Raw genomic sequence first — 17,644 nt, forward strand, 5'->3', positions numbered from 1 at the left:
TATCAACTAGTTCTAATTCGAATCAAGTGTTTCAAAAAAACTATCACGTTTAGCTGCTTCACCAATGGCTCAATTGGCGAGTTCAGTCTCTCGTGTGGAACTGAGTGATAGAAAACAGGAAGGCCCCAAGTTCCACTCCTGCTGTGGCGGAGTTAGCTAGGGTAGTGATGCAGGGATGCTATAATCAGTCACAGTGGTCCTGGGTTGGGGAAAGTGCATGTGTGGGACAGAACAGGATCAGATCAGTAGTATAGCCTACTGACACTTGCTATCTGCAGGCTCACATGTAAAACTGCAACTTGAACAAACGAAAGTATCTGTACAGAGTCTCAATGCAAAGGAAAATCGCCCGGGGTGTACTATGGGCAACCGACCCAGTATAGCCGATTTTACCATTGCCAAACATTAACACGGCCTCCATTATCCTTACATCTCCAGTCTTGGAACACTCAGTCTTTTCTGTTTACGCAAGATCCTACAAATCCCCTGGGAAGACAGGCGCACCAACATTAGCGTCCTCGACCAGGCCAACATCCCCAGCATTGAAGCACTGACCACACTCGATCAGCTCCGCTGGGCAGGCCACATTGTCCGCATGCCAGATACGAGGCTCCCAAAGCAAAGCGCTCTACTCGGAACTCCTTCATGGCAAACGAGCCAAAGGTGGGCAGAGGAAACGTTACAAGGACATCCTCAAAGCCTCCCTGATAAAGTGCAACATCCCCACCGACACCTGGGAGTCCCTGGCCAAAGACCGCCCTAATTGGAGGAAGTGCATCCAGGAGGGCGCTGAGCACCTCGAGTCTCATCGCCGAGAGCATGCAGAAACCAAGCGCAGGCAGCGGAAGGAGCGTGCGGCAAACCAGTCCCACCCACCCCTTCCCTCAACCACTGTCTGTCCCACCTGTGACAGGGACTGTGGTTCCTGTATTGGACTGTTCAGCCACCTAAGAACTCATTCTAAGAGTGGAAGCAAGTCTTCCTCGATTCCGAGGGACTGTCTATGATGATGATTGACTACAATGGCTCTATGCAAAATGAGGCGGAGTACTTTCACCCCAAACCTCCGAGTGAACACGGGGCCACAGCTTAAAACAAACTAACTTGGCAATCCAGGGCAATGCCAATAACCGGATAATTGCAATGCCAATAACCGGATATGAAAAAATGCCAGAGTGACCTGATGTGCGTTCCTTTAATGTTGTGGCCGAGACACGTTGCTGGGCAGAGTTAAAACAGCTGTATTCTGCAACACTGGTGCCAAGAACTGACAATGAGAACATGTTCCATTTCCCAGAGCCAGTTTTCCCAACGCCACAGTTAGATTATGTTTGATTCCTTCAGTGGCCCAATACCAGTTAAAAAGCCTGCTTAGGAATGCCACACTCCTGTAAATTGATCCAACTATTTAATACATCATAGTAACTGGGATGAGCAAAGGTTTCCGTTAAAGAAACACACTAAATAAAAGGTGGCCAATAACATGTGAAAGCCAAAAGATTACTAAGTAACATCTGTGGTTGGGAAAATGTTGGAGTCCATTATTAAAGAAGCAGTAGCAGGACATTTGGAAAAGCAAAATTCGGTCAGGCAGAGTCAGCATGGATTTATGAAAGGGAAGTCATGTTTGACAAATTTGCTGGAGTTCTTTGAGGATGTAATGAACAGGGTGGATAAGGGGGAACCAGTGGATGTGGTGTATTTGGATTTCCAGAAGGCATTTGACAAGGTGCCACATAAAAGGTTACTGCACAAGATAAAAGTTCACGGGGTTGGGGGTAATATATTAGCATGGATAGAGGATTGGCTAACTAACAGAAAACAGAGTCTGGATCAATGGTTCATTCTCTGGTTGGCAAACAGTGACTAGTGGGGTGCCGCAGGGATCAGTGCTTGGACCCCAACTATTTACAATCTATATTAACGGCTTGGAAGAAGGGACTGAGCATAACGTAGCCAAGTTTGCTGACGATATAAAGATGGGAGGAAAAGCAATGTGTGAGGAGGACACAAAAAATCTGCAAAGGACATAGACAGGCTAAGTGAGTGGGCAAAAATTTGGCAGATGGAGTATAATGTTGGAAAGTGTGAGGTCATGCACTTTGGGACAAAAAAATAAAAGAGCAAGTTATTATTTAAATGGAGAAAGATTGCAAAGTGCTGCAGTACAGCGGGACCTGGGGGTACTTGTGCATGAAACACAAAAGGATAGTATGCAGATACAGCAAGTGATCAGGAAAGACAATGGTATCTTGGCCTTTATTGCAAAGGGGATGGAGTATAAAAGCAGGAAAGTCTTGCTACAGCTATACAAGGTATTGGTGAGGCCACACCTGGAATACTGCGTGTAGTTTTGGTTTCCATATTTACAAAAGGATATACTTGCTTTGGAGGCAGTTCAGAGAAGGTTCACTCGGTTGATTCTGGGGATGAGGGGGTTGACTTATGAGGAAAGGTTGAGTAGGTTGGGCCTCTACTCATTGGAGTTCAGAAGAATAAGAGGTGATCTTATCGAAACGCTAAGATTATGAGGGGGCTTGACAAGGTGGATGCAGACAGGATGTTTCCACTGATGGGGGAGACTAGAACTAGGGGGCATAATCTTAGAATAAGGAGCCACCCATTTAAAACTGAGATGAGGAGAAATTTCTTCTCAGAGGGTTGTAAATCTGTGGAATTTGCTGCCTCGGAAAGCTGTGGAGGCTGGGACATTGAATACATTTAAGACAGAAAGAGACAGTTTCTTGAGCAATAAGGGTATAAGGGGTTATGGGGAGTGGGCGGGGAAATGGAGCTGAGTCCATGATCGTATTAAATGGCGGAGCAGGCTCGAGGGGCCGTATGGTCTACTCCTTCTCCTATTTCTTATGTTCTTATTAATCTCTGCGTATAATAGGCTTGTCCTCCGCGATTTGCACAGAATGTTAGAAGTTGCATGTTCAGCCATGAACTCTTGAATTGCGGTGCAGGCTCGAAGGGCCGAATGGCCTACTCCTGCACCTATTTTCTATGCCTACTACAGGCATTGCAATCAAGCATCAACCACAGGTCATTGTATTATAGAATTTTAAGGGGGTGCGGGGGAGGGAATAAAGACTATTTTACAAGGTTTTTCTGTTCATTAGCAAGTTAGCAAGACTTGTTCAACAGTGACGGCTTCAGCAAATAAGCTTCCAACTTTAGACATTCCTTTCATCTCAAACTACTATGGATTTAGAAAGACATACTATTATACAGTGTCTTTCACGACCACCGGACGTCTCAAAGTGCTTTACAGCCAATGAAGTACTTTTGGAGTGTAGTCGCTGTTGTAATGTGGGAAACGCAGCAGCCAAATAGCACACAGCAAGCTCCCACAAACAGCAATGTGATAATGACCAGATAATCTGTTTTAGCGATGTTGGTTGAGGGATAAATATTGGCCCCAGGACACCAGGGATAACTCCCCTGCTCTGCTTTGAAATAGTGCCATGGGATCTTTTACATCCACCTGAGAGAGCAGACGGGGCCTCGGTTTAATGTCTCACCAGTCAATGAAGTACTTTTGAAGTATAGTCACTGTTGTAATTTAGTGTCATTCAATATTCAAAGTGCCCTCGGCCCAATGCACTTTAAATGCAAACAAGCTTTCAGGTGTAGCCTTGCTTCGCATGTTGCCACCTGCTGTCAGCTTCTCCTTGGAGCTATCCCCTTCAACTCCCTCCTTTCTATTTCAGTACCAGCACAAGCTGATGGCCACAGAAGGAGGGAGGACCATGAATTCAAAACCTGGTAACTCTGGCTTGCAGTTCCATTCAAACTGCATCAGCTCTGCTGTCCTCTCACTCACTGTCGGCAAAACATGGAAGGTATTGTTCTGGGGCTTTGATAAAACGCAGCCCGTCATAATTCACAACGACACCAACAGAGATTTCCACCTGGGCTAGGTGCAGAGAAATGCGGTCAAAAAATGGGTTTACATATAATCAAGAAAATCATAGAAATTCATGGCACAGAAGGAGGTCATTCATCCCATCGTGTCTGCGCCAGCCGACAAAGAGCTATCCAGCTCTCAGTCTGTAGCCCTGTAGGTTACAGCACTTCAAGTGCACATCCAAGTACTTTTTAAATGTGATGAGGGTTTCTGCCTCTACCACCCTTTCAGGCAGTGAGTTCCAGACCCCGCACCACCCTCTGGGTGAAAAAAAGTTCTCCTCTAATCCTTCTACCAATTACTTTAAATCTATGGTAAAAACAGAGACAGACTATTATCTGAATGGTGACAGATTAGGAAAAGGGGAGATGCAACGAGACCTGGGTGTCATGGTACATCATTCATTGAAGGTTGGCATGCAGGTACAGCAGGCGGTTAAGAAAGCAAATGGCATGTTGGCCTTCATAGCGAGGGGATTTGAGTACAGGGGCAGGGAGGTGTTGCTACAGTTGTACAGGGCCTTGGTGAGGCCACACCTGGAGTATTGTGTACAGTTTTGGTCTCCTAACCTGAGGAAGGACATTCTTGCTATTGAGGGAGTGCAGCGAAGGTTCACCAGACTGATTCCCAGGATGGCGGGACTGACCTATCAAGAAAGACTGGATCAACTGGGCTTGTATTCACTGGAGTTCAGAAGAATGAAAGGGGACCTCATAGAAACGTTTAAAATTCAGATGGGTTTAGACAGGTTAGATGCAGGAAGAATGTTCCCAATGTTGGGGAAGTCCAGAATCAGGGATCACAGTCTAAGGATAAGGGATAAGCCATTTAGGACCGAGATGAGGAGAAACTTCTTCACCCAGAGAGTGGTGAACCTGTGGAATTCTCTACCACAGAAAGTTGTTGAGGCCAATTCACTAAATATATTCAAAAAGGAGTTAGATGAAGTCCTTACTACTAGGGGGATCAAGGGGTATGGCGAGAAAGCAGGAATGGGGTACTGAAGTTGCATGTTCAGCCATGAACTCATTGAATGGCGGTGCAGGCTAGAAGGGCCGAATGGCCTACTCCTGCAACTATTTTCTATGTTTCTATGCCCCCTGGTTGTTGACCCCTCTGCTAAGGGAAACAGGTCCTCCCTATCCAGGCCCCTCAGAATTTTATACACCTCAATAAGGTCTCCCCTCAGCCTTCTCTGTTCCAAAGAAAACAACCCCAGCCTATCCAATCTTTCCTCATAGCTAAAATTCTCCAGTCCAGGCAACATCCTCTGTACCCTCTCTATTGAAATCACATCTTTCCTGTAATGTGGTGACCAGAACTGTATGGTTTATGTTGTCACAAAACATAGCCTGCCAGAGGATTTTATCCAGTCAGGAAAATCTCATTACATTGCTTGCTGACACCATGAGAGCACAGGGTCGATCACGAGATATTTACGGACGAGGGAGGTCATTCAGCCCATCTTGCTTCATTCCCTGGAGGGTCCTCAAGTCCCCCAAACTGCACCATCCTATTCGTAGAATCATAGAAACATTACAACACGGAAGGAGGCCATTCGGCCCATCGTGTCCACGCCGGTCTAAAAAGAGCTACCCAGCCTAATCCCACCTTCCAACACCAGGTCTGTAGTCCTGCAGAACCCTCAATTTTATATACCTCAATTAAGTCTCCCCTCAGCCTCCTCTGTTCCAAGGAAATCAAATCCAGCCTATCCAATCTTTCTTCACAACTAAAGCTTTCCAGTCCAGGCAACATCCTCATAAACCTCCTCTGTACCCTTTCTAGTGCAATCACATCTTTCCTGTAATGCGGTGACCAGAACTGTACAGAGTTCTCTAGTGTTGTATATATTTCTAGCATAACCTCCCTGCTCTTATATTCTATGCCTCAGCTAATAAAGGAAAGTATTCCATATGCCTTTTTAACTACCTTATCGACCGGGCCTGCTATATTTAAGGATCTGTGGACATGCACTCCAAGGTCCCTCTGTTCCTCTACACCTCTCAGTATCCTCCCATTTATTGTGTGTTCCCTGGTCTTGTTGTCCTTCCCCAAATGCATTGCCTATTGTTTCTTAAATTATTCCACAGATTTCACTTCACTCCGTCATCCAGGAGTTCACTCTGTTCTGGGGAACTTCTATTCCCCAAAACAAGGAGTTAGTAGACCCATTAAAAGAACACTCCCTAACCTCACCTGTCTAATTTGCTTAACAGGAGCTGGAAACAGAATGGGCCCCTCAGCATCTACCAAGATCAGCTCAAAGAGCTGAGACGCTACGCTACAGTGAAGCGTGGATTAGCGGGATTTGATCGAGGTCTATAAGATGATGAAGGGAACAGGCTGTGTTTGTGTAGACAGTTTGTTTTCTCCCTGATAAAGTGCGACATCCCCACTGACACCTGGGAGTCCCTGGCTAAAGACCGCCCTCAGTGGAGGAAGTGCATCCGGGAAGGCGCTGAGCACCTCGAGTCTCATCGCCGAGAGCATGCAGAAACCAAGCGCAGGCAGCAGAAGGAGCGTGCGGCAAACCAGTCCCACCCTCCCCTTCCCTCAACCACTGTCTGTCCCACCCGTGACAGAGTCTGTGGTTCTCGTATTGGACTGTTCAACCACCTAAGGACTCACTTTTAGAGTGGAAGCAAGTCTTCCTCGATTGCCTAGGATTATGATGTTTCAACTAAATAGGTTAGGGAGAAACAGGGGGCTACAATCTTAAGTTTTGCAAGGCCAGAACTAGATTACATTCTGAGGTGGTTCTGTTCCCAGAGAATAGTGGTGGACACCGATTCACAAAATTCCTCCAAGCGAGAGCTGGACCCGTTTCTGGCTGGGGCAGAGATCATCTCGGACAAAAGGTAGGTGCTGCAGGGGATTATCAGGGCTAGAGGCATCCCCAGGATCAGTTTTGATCGACTAAACAGAGCAGATCGGAAAGGAATTTTCCAGAATTATTATTCTCGAATGGGCCTGGTTTATCACCTCTCCTAGGAGTTTACATTGCTGTTAGGAAGGGTGAGGAGGGTATGTATTGTGTCGAAGATGGCATTACAAGAGTTTTACAGGAGTGTTAGCAGACAAAATCTGATACAAAGAGATATTAGGACAGGCTGGTTGGACCAGTGGATTTTTTCTTGTCCCTTATTGTCATGTGTTCACCTGTAAAGTAGCTGTATAACACTTCGGGGATATGCTTCAATATAACAGGAACGGTCTACAGCTGAAGACATAAGCCTGCCCTTTCTGGTTGCAGATGCTCATGTGTATTTCAACAACCTGCATTTATATAGCAACTATAACACACTAACATTTCCCAAGGCCGTTTACAGGAACAGGAGACAAAAAAAAAATTGACACCGAGCCACGTAAGGAGATATTAGCGCAGGTGACCAAAAGCTTGGTCAAAGAGGTAGGTTTTAAGGAGCGTCTTAAAAGGAGGAGAGAGGTAGAGAGGCAGAGGGGTTGAGAGAGGGAATTCCAGAGCTTAGGGCCCAGGCAACAGAAGGCACGGCCACCAATGGTGGGGTGATGGAAATCAGGGATGTGCAAGAGGTCAGAATTGGAGGAGTGCAGAGATCTAGTCACACTGCAAGAAGTGTGTCTTTTTGAAAGTAGTTTGAAAGTGTGTCTTTTTGAAAGAAGTTTGCAAGAAGTCTGTCTTGTTGAAAGAAGTTTGCAAGAAGTCTGTCTTGTTGAAAGAAGTTTGCAAGTAGTTTGACTTTTTGGAAAGAAGTTTGCAAGTAGTTTGACTTTTTGAAAGAAGTTTGCAAGCAGTTTGACTTTTTGAAAGAAGTTTGCAAGCAGTTTGACTTTTTGAAAGAAGTTTGCAAGAAGTCTGTCTTTTTGAAAGAAGTTTGCAAATAGTTTGACTTTTTGAAAGAAGTTTGCAAATAGTTTGACTTTTTGAAAGAAGTTTGCAAATAGTTTGACTTTTTTAAAAGAAGTTTGCAAGCAGTTTGACTTTTTGAAAGAAGTTTGCAAGAAGTCTGTCTTTTTGAAAGAAGTTTGCAAATAGTTTGACTTTTTGAAAGAAGTTTGCAAATAGTTTGACTTTTTGAAAGAAGTTTGCAAATAGTTTGACTTTTTGAAAGAAGTTTGCAAATAGTTTGACTTTTTGAAAGAAGTTTGCAAGTAGTTTGACTTTTTGCGAGAAGTTGCTGTAACTTTGAGCGGGCGGACTGACTCACCTCGCAGTGTGTGCAGGAGGCGGTGCGGGCCGGTGGGCCCGGTGCTGCTCCCGGTGCCGCTGTGCTGGGGCTCGGGCCCCGAGCCTGCCCCTGCCCCGGAGCCGGGCCCGGGGGAGGCGGACTGCCGCCCGGCGCACTCCAACTCCTCATCGGCCGGCTCGTAACCGGGGTTGTCGCGGCTCCAGGCCTGGCGGGAGGCCGGGGCCCGGACTCTGCTCATCTCCAGCGGCGGCTGGTGCTGGGGCCGCACCCGGGAACTCATAGCGGCGGCGGCCGGGCCCCCTTCACCCAACGCCCAGGCTGCGCGTCGCCCCTGGCAACCGGCTAGGCCCCGGGCCTCAGCTCCTTCCACACGGCCCGCCGCCCAGCCTCACGGGGCCTCCCGCCGCTCCCCTCAGCTCTCCCCAACACGCCGCCGCTGTCGCCCCTCCACACGATAAATCCAGGCCGCGGTCCTCACTCCCCCGGGCCCCGGCCCTCCGGCCGCGCTTCTGCTAATGACTGACAGGGGGGCTGTGATTGGGCGGAGCGGCTGTCAGTCATTAGCAGAAGCGGCGTTGGGAGGGGGGGGCGGGACCGCAGCCACAATCAGCCAATCGGCGCCCGCCTCGTGGGCGGGATCAGCAGCAGGCGGGTGGCTTTGACTGACGGGTACTCCCGCCAATAGGAGCGTTCCTTAGTGGGGGAAGGGGCGGGGATTGCTTTTGTGAATGGGAGAGCAGAGGCCATTCAGCCCTTCTCTGCCAGCAGTGCTGGGAGGGGGAGAGGGACAGGGGGAGAGGGAGGGGGAGAGAGGGACAGGGGGCGAGGGACGGGGAGAGGGACAGGGGGCGAGGGACGTGGGGGGGGGGGGAGAGGGACAGGGGGAGGGGGAGAGGGACGGGGGCGAGGGACGGGGAGAGGGACAGGGGGAGAGGGACAGGGGGCGAGGGACGGGGAGAGGGACAGGGGGCGAGGGACGGGGAGAGGGACAGGGGGCGAGGGACGGGGAGAGGGACAGGGGGCGAGGGACAGGGGGAGGGGGAGAGGGACAGGGGGGGGGAGAGGGACAGGGGGCGAGGGACGGGGGGGGGAGAGGGACAGGGGGCGAGGGACAGGGGGAGGGGGAGGGGGAGGGGGAGAGGGAGAGGGACAGGGGGAGGGGGAGAGGGACAGGGGGGGGGGGAGAGGGACAGGGGGCAAGGGGGGGGGGGAGAGGGACAGGGGGCGAGGGACGGGGGGGGAGAGGGACAGGGGGCGAGGGACGGGGGGGGGAGAGGGACAGGGGGCAAGGGACGGGGGGGGAGAGGGACAGGGGGCGAGGGATGGGGGGGGGGAGAGGGACAGGGGGAGAGGGACAGGGGGAGAGGGACAGGGGGCGAGGGACGGGGGGGGAGAGGGACAGGGGGCGAGGGACGGGGAGAGGGACAGGGGGAGAGGGACAGGGGGCGAGGGATGGGGGGGGGAGAGGGACAGGGGGAGGGGGAGGGGGAGAGGGACAGGGGGAGAGAGAGAGAGAGAGGGAGGGGGAGAGAGAGGGAGGGGGAGAGAAAGAGAGAGGGAGAGGGAGAGAAAGGGAGGGATATAACAAGCATGGTGGATAGAGGTGTACCGATGGATGTGGTGTATTTAGATTGCCAAAAGGCATTCTATAAGGTGCCACACAAAAGGTTACTGCAGAAGATAAAGGTACGCGGAGTCAGAGGAAATGTATTAGCATGGATAGAGAATTGGCTGGCTAACAGAAAGCAGAGAGTCGGGATAAATGGGTCCTTTTCAGGTTGGAAATCGGTGGTTAGTGGTGTGCCACAGGGATCGGTGCTGGGACCACAACTGTTTACAATATACATAGATGACTTGGAAGAGGGGACAGAGTGTAGTGTAACAAAATTTGCAGATGACACAAAGATTAGTGGGAAAGCGGGTTGTGTAGAGGACACAGAGAGGCTGCAAAGAGATTTAGATAGGTTAAGCGAATGGGCTAAGGTTTGGCAGATGGAATACAATGTCGGAAAGTGTGAGGTCATCCACCACGGAAAAAAAAGCAGTAAAAGGGAATATTATTTGAATGGGGAGAAATTACAACATGCTGCGGTGCAGAGGGACCTGGGGTCCTTGTGCATGAAACTCTTTTAGGAGTTAACAGAAAAACATTAAACCGTGCCCCCCGATCTGGGGGAAACACCAACATTTACAATGCCATTTTTTTTTTTTGTCACAGAATTGAATTTTTCTCCAAGTGTCCCCTATAAAAGGGGAGGGGGACACTAAATTCACCGGCAATTAAAACAAATTAAACTTTAAAACATCAAATAAAATTAAAATTTGGTTGCCGGGCGTGACGATGCACTCCAGTCCCTCCGGTGCCCACCTCTCGTGGAAGGCCGCGAGCGTACCGGTGGACACCGCGTGCTCCATCTCCAAGGACACCCTGGACCAGATGTACGCATTAAACAGAAGTGTCTGTTGTATCACGACACGCTGCTGATGGTTGGGGCAGCAACAGCGAGGTGAGCTGCAAACATGTTCAGGATACACCATTGCAATTTGAAGCACCGCAAATACAATGTTCCCTGACCGGCAATCGAACCCGGGCCACGGCGGTGAGAGCGCCGAATCCTAACCACTAGACCACCAGAAACTCTTTTTGGAGTTCATCTGCAAAACAAAAAACATTAAACCGTGCCACCCGACCTGGGTGACACACCAGACATTTACAAGGCCCTTTTTTTTCCCCTTTTTTTTTTGTGTTTTTCTTTTTTTTTTTTTGGGCACTAAAATCACAATTTTTCCCCAGTGCCCCCTATAAAAGGGAAGGGGGACACTAAAAGCACCGGCAATTAAAACAAATTAAACTTAAAAACGTCAAATCAAATTAAAATTTGGTTGCCGGGCGTGATGATGCACTCCAGTCCCTCCGGTGCCCACCTCTCGCGGAAGGCCGCGAGCGTACCGGTGGACACCGCGTGCTCCATCTCCAGGGACACCCTGGACCGGATGTAAGAGCGGAAGAGAGGCAGGCAATCAGGTTGAACGACCCCCTCGACCGCCCGCTGCCTGGACCGGCTGATGGCACCCTTGGCCGTGCCCAGGAGCAGTCCTACGAGGAGGCCTTCGGACCTACCCACTCCCCTCCGCACAGGTTGCCCAAAGATCAGGAGAGTGGGACTGAAGTGCAGCCAGAATTTCAGGAGCAGCCCCTTCAAATAATGGAACAGGGGCTGCAACCTTGTGCACTCCATAAAAACATGGAACACGGACTCTTCCAGACCGCAGAAATTGCAGGCGGCCTGGGAGTCCGTGAACCGGCTTAAAAATTTATTGCACGGCACTGCTCCGTGCACCACCCTCCAGGCCAAGTCCCCGATGAATAGTGGGAGGACCCCTGCGTAGAGTGCCCTCCATCGGGGACCCCCGCCTCCTCCGGACGGCAAGATGGTACGCCATGGCGTGTCCGGACGGCCGTCGAGGATGGCAAAGTTGAGAGTGTGCAGGAGCAGCCCGTACAGGAAACCCCTCCGTGCGGAACTGAAAGGCACGGAGGGGATTTCCCCGAGGCGGCTCAAGTTGTGAGGCGCCGGCCCCCGAGGGAGGTTCCGGGGTTTGGCGCCGATGAGGAATTCCGTCCGGACGGGGGTCAGTTCGGACGGGATCTCCCCACGTGCTTGAGCCTCCTCGATGCACCTAACAGAGTCAGGGCCCAGAGCTGTTTTTAGCGACTCGATGGCATCGGCCGCGTGGCGGACGTTGGCAGAATTTAGGCGCCGCGCCAGCGTGTCTGGCGCCATCCAGCCCGCTCCTCCGCCATCGAGCAGGTCCCTGACCCTGGTCACCTCACCAGCCACAGCCCTCTCTTCCGACCGACGCGTGAAACCTCGATCGTGGAGGTACGGATTCCCGAGCAGTGGCTCCTGCAGGACGGCCGCCACTCCAGCCGGCGGAGAGCTGCGCTTGGTGGAGACTTTGTTCCAGACCCTGATGAGTTCCCTGTAAAAGACAGGCAGCTCCCGGAGGGCGGTCCTGGCACCCCCCAAGTTCACAAAAAGTTAGTTTGCAGGTGCAGCAGGTAATCAGGAAGGCGAATGGAATGTTGGCCTTCATTGTGAGAGGGATGGAGTACAAAAGCAGGGAGGTCCTGCTGCAACTGTACAGGGTATTGGTGAGGCCACACCTGGAGTACTGCGTGCAGTTTTGGTCACCTTACTTAAGGAAGGATATACTGGCTTTGGAGGGGGTACAGAGACGATTCACGAGGCTGATTCCGGAGATGAGGGGGTTACCTTATGGTGATAGATTGAGTAGACTGGGTCTTTACTCGTTGGAGTTCAGAAGGATGAGGGGTGATCTTATAGAAACATTTAAAATAATGAAAGGGATCGACAAGATAGAGGCAGAGAGGTTGTTTCCACTGGTCGGGGAGACTAGAACTAGGGGGCACAGCCTCAAAATACGGGGGAGCCAATTTAAAACTGAGTTGAGAAGGAATTTCTTCTCCCAGAGGGTTGTGAATCTGTGGAATTCTCTGCCAAAGGAAGCAGTTGAGGCTAGCTCATTGAATGTATTCAAGTCACAGATAGATCGATTTTTAACCAATAAGGGAATTAAGGGTTACGGGGAGCGGGCGGGTAAGTGGAGCTGAGTCCACGGCCAGATCAGCCATGATCTTGTTGAATGGTGGAGCAGGCTCGAGGGGCTAGATGGCCTACTCCTGTTCCTAATTCTTATGTTCTTATGTATGAGAGGGAGAGAAAGGGAGGGGGAGGGGGAGGGGGAGGGTGAGAGAACGGGAGGGGGAGTGGGAGAGAAAGGGAGGGGGAGGGGAGAGAAAGGGGGTGGGGGAGAGAACAGGAGGGGGAGAGAAAAGGAGGGGAGGGGAGAGAAAGGGGGAGGGGGAGAGGCAGAGAATGGGAGGGGAGAGGGAGAGGGAGGAGGGAGCAGCTCCTCCATTAGGCTGCACTTCAGTCATCCCCTGATTGTAGAAAAGTCGAAGCAAATAAGGGCATTTAACCCATTGAATCTCACCTCTCTGACAAATTAACTCGCTCATCATGGTACTTAATTGTATTTTGACGCACCAAGCTCATGGTCAACAGAGCTGTAGTGATACCCGCCCTCCTGTATGGCTCAGAGACATGGACCATGTACAGTAGACACCTCAAGTCGCTGGAGAAATACCACCAACGATGTCTCCGCAAGATCCTGCAAATCCCCTGGGAGGACAGACGTACCAACGTTAGCGTCCTCGAACAGGTTAACATCCCCAGCATTGAAGCACTGACCACACTCGACCAGCTCCGCTGGGCGGGCCACATTGTTCACACGCCAAACACGAGACTCCCAAAGCAAGCGCTCTACTCGGAACTCCTTCACGGCAAGCGAGCCAAAGGTGGACAGAGGAAACGTTACAAGGGACACCCTCAAAGCCTCCCTGATAAAGTGCAACATCCCCACCAACACCTGGGAGTCCCTGGCCAAAGACCGCCCTAAGTGGAGGAAGTGCATCCGGGAGGGCACTGAGCACCTCGAGTCTCGTCGCCGAGAGCATGCAGAAACCAAGCGCAGGCAGCGGAAGGAGCGTGCGACAAACCAGTCCCACCCTCCCCTTCCCTTAACCACTGTCTGTCCCACCTGTGACAGGAACTGTGGCTTTCGTATTGGACTGTTCAGTCACCTGAGAACTCACTGTTAGAGTGGAAGCAAGTCTTCCTCCACTCCGAGGGACTGCCTGTGATGATGATGATTTGCACAGTCCCCCACACTCCCCAGCTTCAGTCAGCCGCTCAATTCCTCAAATATTGTCTGCAACTTGCTACACGATTGCTCTTATTACCTCCGCCCTATGCAAAGCCCCCAGACAAAGTTACAGCTCTTTGTCAGCCATAGCTCAGTGGGTCGCTCACTCGCCTCTGAGTCAGAACTTTGTGGGTTCAGGTCCCACTCCAGGGACTTGAGCACATAAATCTAGGCTGGCACTCCCAGTGCAGTGCTGAGGAAGTGCGGCACTGCCGGAGGGGCAGTGCTGAGGGAGCGCCGGACTGTCGGAGGGGCAGTACTGAGGGAGTGCCGCACTGTCAGAGGGGCAGTACTGAGGGAGCACCGCACTGCCGGAGGGACAGTACTGAGGGAGCGCCGCACTGTCGGAGGGGCAGAACTGAGGGAGCGCCGCACTGTCGGAGGGGCAGTGCTGAGGGAGCGCCGGACTGTCGGAGGGGCAGTACTGAGGGAGTGCCGCACTGTCAGAGGGGCAGTACTGAGGGAGCGCCGCACTGTCGGAGGGGCAGTACTGAGGGAGCGCCGCACTGTCGGAGGGGCAGTACTGAGGGAGCGCCTCACTGTCGGAGGGGCAGTACTGAGGTAGCGCCGCACTGTCGGAGGGGCAGTACTGAGGGAGTGCTGCACTGTCGGAGGTTCTGTCTCTCGGATGAGAAGTTAAACTGAGGCCCCGTCAGCATCACTAAAACAAATTATCTGGGTCATTATCACATTGCAGTTTGTGGGAGTTTGCTGTGCGCAAATTGGCTGCCGCGTTTCCCACATTAGAACAGTGCCTCCACTGACAGTCAGATCTGGGGCGGATGGGGCTGCTGCCCCAGGCCCACCAAGTAAATGTAGGAAAAAAATATAAGGCCTCCCACATATGCTGAATAGAATCGACAATAAGGGAGGAAAAACAAAACCGAGCAAAATATTGTTTATTGACCTAATGTGTATGTACCTATTTTTGCACAGACAAGATCTTTACTATTTATCTGTGATATTATTTAACTGTTACCTGTATTATATAATATATTTTATATCAATATATTATCGTATAAGTCCACGAGAGTAATTTGTTATTATATTTATGCCTTTGATATATATGTTTTCAGTGTTGAATATACTGGTCTTGTTTTCATAATCAGAGTCATATACATAATAGAATGAACAAACTGCAATGTGATAATGACCAGATCATCTGTTTTCCGTTATGTTGATTGAGGGATAAATATTGGCCCCAGGACACCGGGGATAACTCCCCTGCTCTTCTTCGAAATAGTGCCGTGGGATCTTTTACATCCACCTGAGAGAGCAGACGGGGCCTCGGTTTAACGTCTCATCCGAAAGACGACACTTCCTCAGCACTGCCCTTCCGACAGTGCAGCACTCCCTCAGTACTGCCCCTCTGACAGTGCAGCGCTCCCTCAGTACTGCTCCTCCGACAGTGCAGCGCTCCCTCAGCATTGCCCCTCCGACAGTGCAGCGCTCCCTCAGTACTGCCCCTCCGACAGTGCAGCGCTCCCTCAGCACTGCCCCTCCGACAGTGCAGCGCTCCCTCAGCACTGCCCCTCCGACAGTGCGGCGCTCCCTCAGTACTGCCCCTCCGACAGTGCGGCGCTCCCTCAGTACTGCCCTTCCGACAGTGCGGCGCTCCCTCAGCACTGCCCCTCCGACAGTGCTGCGCTCATTCAGTACTGCACTGGGAGTGTCAGCTGGATTTTTGTGCTCAAGTCCCTGGAGTGGGACTCAAACTCACAGTTGAGAGGCTATCCACTGAGCCATCGCATTACATATCATGGAGCCCTCTCCAACACTCCAGGTGTATTTTGTGTTTGGTCCTAATTTGTATGAAACTGTGGCCCTGAATGTGTTTTGTGCTCAATCTGTGTACAGTCTTTAAGCGCACGAGCCACAGTGTCAGACGTTGTGTGGGCCATTAGGCATCTGTCCTCGCATCTTTTGCAATGATATGGGAGCTTCCAAAATCCTTCTGAATCTAGATAAACAGTTAGCTAATTTCCCAAAGGGAATTACGGAACCAGTTCAAGATGCTGCCCTGGAATAATGATTCTAGGGCCCAGGTGCCGTGTAAATCACCCCTTTTCTACTGGTGAGTGTGTGTGACTGTGTGAGAGAGTGTGTTTGTGAGTGAGTTTGTGTGAGAGAATGTGTGAGTGTGTGTGAGAGAATGTGTGTGTAAGAGTGTGTGAGAGAGAGAGAGAGAGAGAGAGTGTGTGTGGGAGAGTGTGTGTGAGAGAGAGAGAGAGAGAGAGAGAATGTGTGTGGGGGAGAGTGTGTGTGAGAGAGAGAGAGTGTGTGTGGGGGAGAGTGTGTGTGAGAGAGAGAGAGAGAGTGTGTGTGGGGGAGAGAATGTGTGTGGGAGAGTGTGTGTGGGAGAGAGTGGGTGTTTGGGAGTGTGGGAGAGTATGAGTGACTGTGTGAGTGACTGTGAGAGAGTGTTTGAGTGTGTGAGTGAGTGTGTGTGAGAGACAGCGAGTGTGAGGAGAGTAATGTACGATATTTGCCGACAGGCTGCAGCATTTACCAACATGCTGTGTACCTGCCTGCATTCCCCGGGGTTTGTGGAAGCTGACAGTGAGTGTGAGCTGTGCAAGAGTCAACAAATGCACTGTAATCTGAATAACTTGTTCTCTGTTTGGAGCAGTTATTGCACAGTGCATCCATTAGATGGCGTTGGGGTTCTCAAAGCTCACCAGTAAATGGCTCATATTGCATCTTAAACTTGTTGACTGCTTTTTTTAACAGCAATCCTTGATCGCTATTGCCTGGACTGTATTTCAGAGTGTTGCAATCTCAATGATCATTCTATTCTCCCATTTCAAGTCAATAAAAATCAATTACTTTATTTTTAACACGTAAAGATTATCCGTTTCACATGTTCAATGTACTTTAATCTATCAGAGAATTAGAGAAATTTACAGCACGGAAGGAGGCCATTCGGCCCATCATGTCCATGCCGACCGACCAAGAGCTACCCAGCCTAATCCCACTTTCCAGCTCTCGGTCCGTAGCCCTGTAGGTTACGGCATTTAAAGCACTTTTTAAATGTGGTGAGGGTTTCTGCCTCTACCATCCTTTCAGACCGTGAGTTCCAGACCCCACCACCCTCTGGGTGAAGAAATTCCCCCTCAAATCCCCTCTAAACCTCCCCCCTAAACCTTCCCCCAGTTACTTTAAATCTATGCCCCCTTTTGTTGATCCCTCTGCTAAGGGAAACCGGTCCTTCCTATCCACTCTATCCAGGCCCTTCATCATTTTATACACCTCAATCAGGTCTCCCCTCAGCCTCCTCTGTTCCAAAGAAAACAACCCCAGCCTATCCAATCTTTCCTCATCGCTAAAATTCTCCAGTCCAGGCAACATCCTCGTAAATCTTAACTCCGCCCTCAAAAATCAAATATTTGTTGTAGAATGCAGCGCTTCAAATATTACCTAGAAGTGTAATTTAATTAGCCTTTAATTAAAGTATGGCTGACTGACAATCTCTACAACAATCCCGAGGAATAGTCACCTGCAGATTTACATTTTTTAAATGTATGGTTCCTGGGATGTGGGCGTCGCTGGCAAGGCCGGCATTTATTGCCCATCCCTAACTGCCCCTTGAGAAGGTGGTGGTGAGCCGCTACCTTGAACCATTGTTCTTTGTAGCGGTTTGGGACAACTGAGTGACTTGCTGGGCTGTTCCAGAGAGGCAGTTAAGAGTCAACCACATTGCTGTGGGTCCTGTATGGCTCAGAGACGTGGACCATGTACAGTAGACACCTCAAGTCGCTGGAGAGATACC

The 17,644-nt window shown here is 50.5% G+C and overlaps 1 protein-coding gene and 1 non-coding gene across 2 annotated transcripts in view; both read right to left on the reverse strand.

Annotated features, from left to right (window-relative positions):
* The window catches only part of pkd2 (polycystic kidney disease 2), a 56,737-nt gene extending 48,135 nt beyond the window's left edge, over positions 1-8,602 (reverse strand). Inside the window, exon 1 of the mRNA XM_070873135.1 lies at positions 8,104-8,602. Within this exon, the coding sequence (XP_070729236.1) occupies positions 8,104-8,365 (262 nt within the window). The 5' untranslated portion in view covers positions 8,366-8,602. The remainder of the gene's footprint in view (positions 1-8,103) is intronic.
* A 2,049-nt stretch (positions 8,603-10,651) lies between these two features.
* trnae-cuc (transfer RNA glutamic acid (anticodon CUC)) lies at positions 10,652-10,723 on the reverse strand. Its single transcript has one exon. It is a non-coding gene; the product is annotated as a tRNA-Glu (tRNA).
* Between the last annotated feature and the right edge of the window lie 6,921 nt (positions 10,724-17,644).

This window comes from Pristiophorus japonicus, chromosome 2, assembly GCF_044704955.1.
Source record: "Pristiophorus japonicus isolate sPriJap1 chromosome 2, sPriJap1.hap1, whole genome shotgun sequence".
Taxonomy (NCBI): Eukaryota; Metazoa; Chordata; class Chondrichthyes; family Pristiophoridae; genus Pristiophorus; species Pristiophorus japonicus.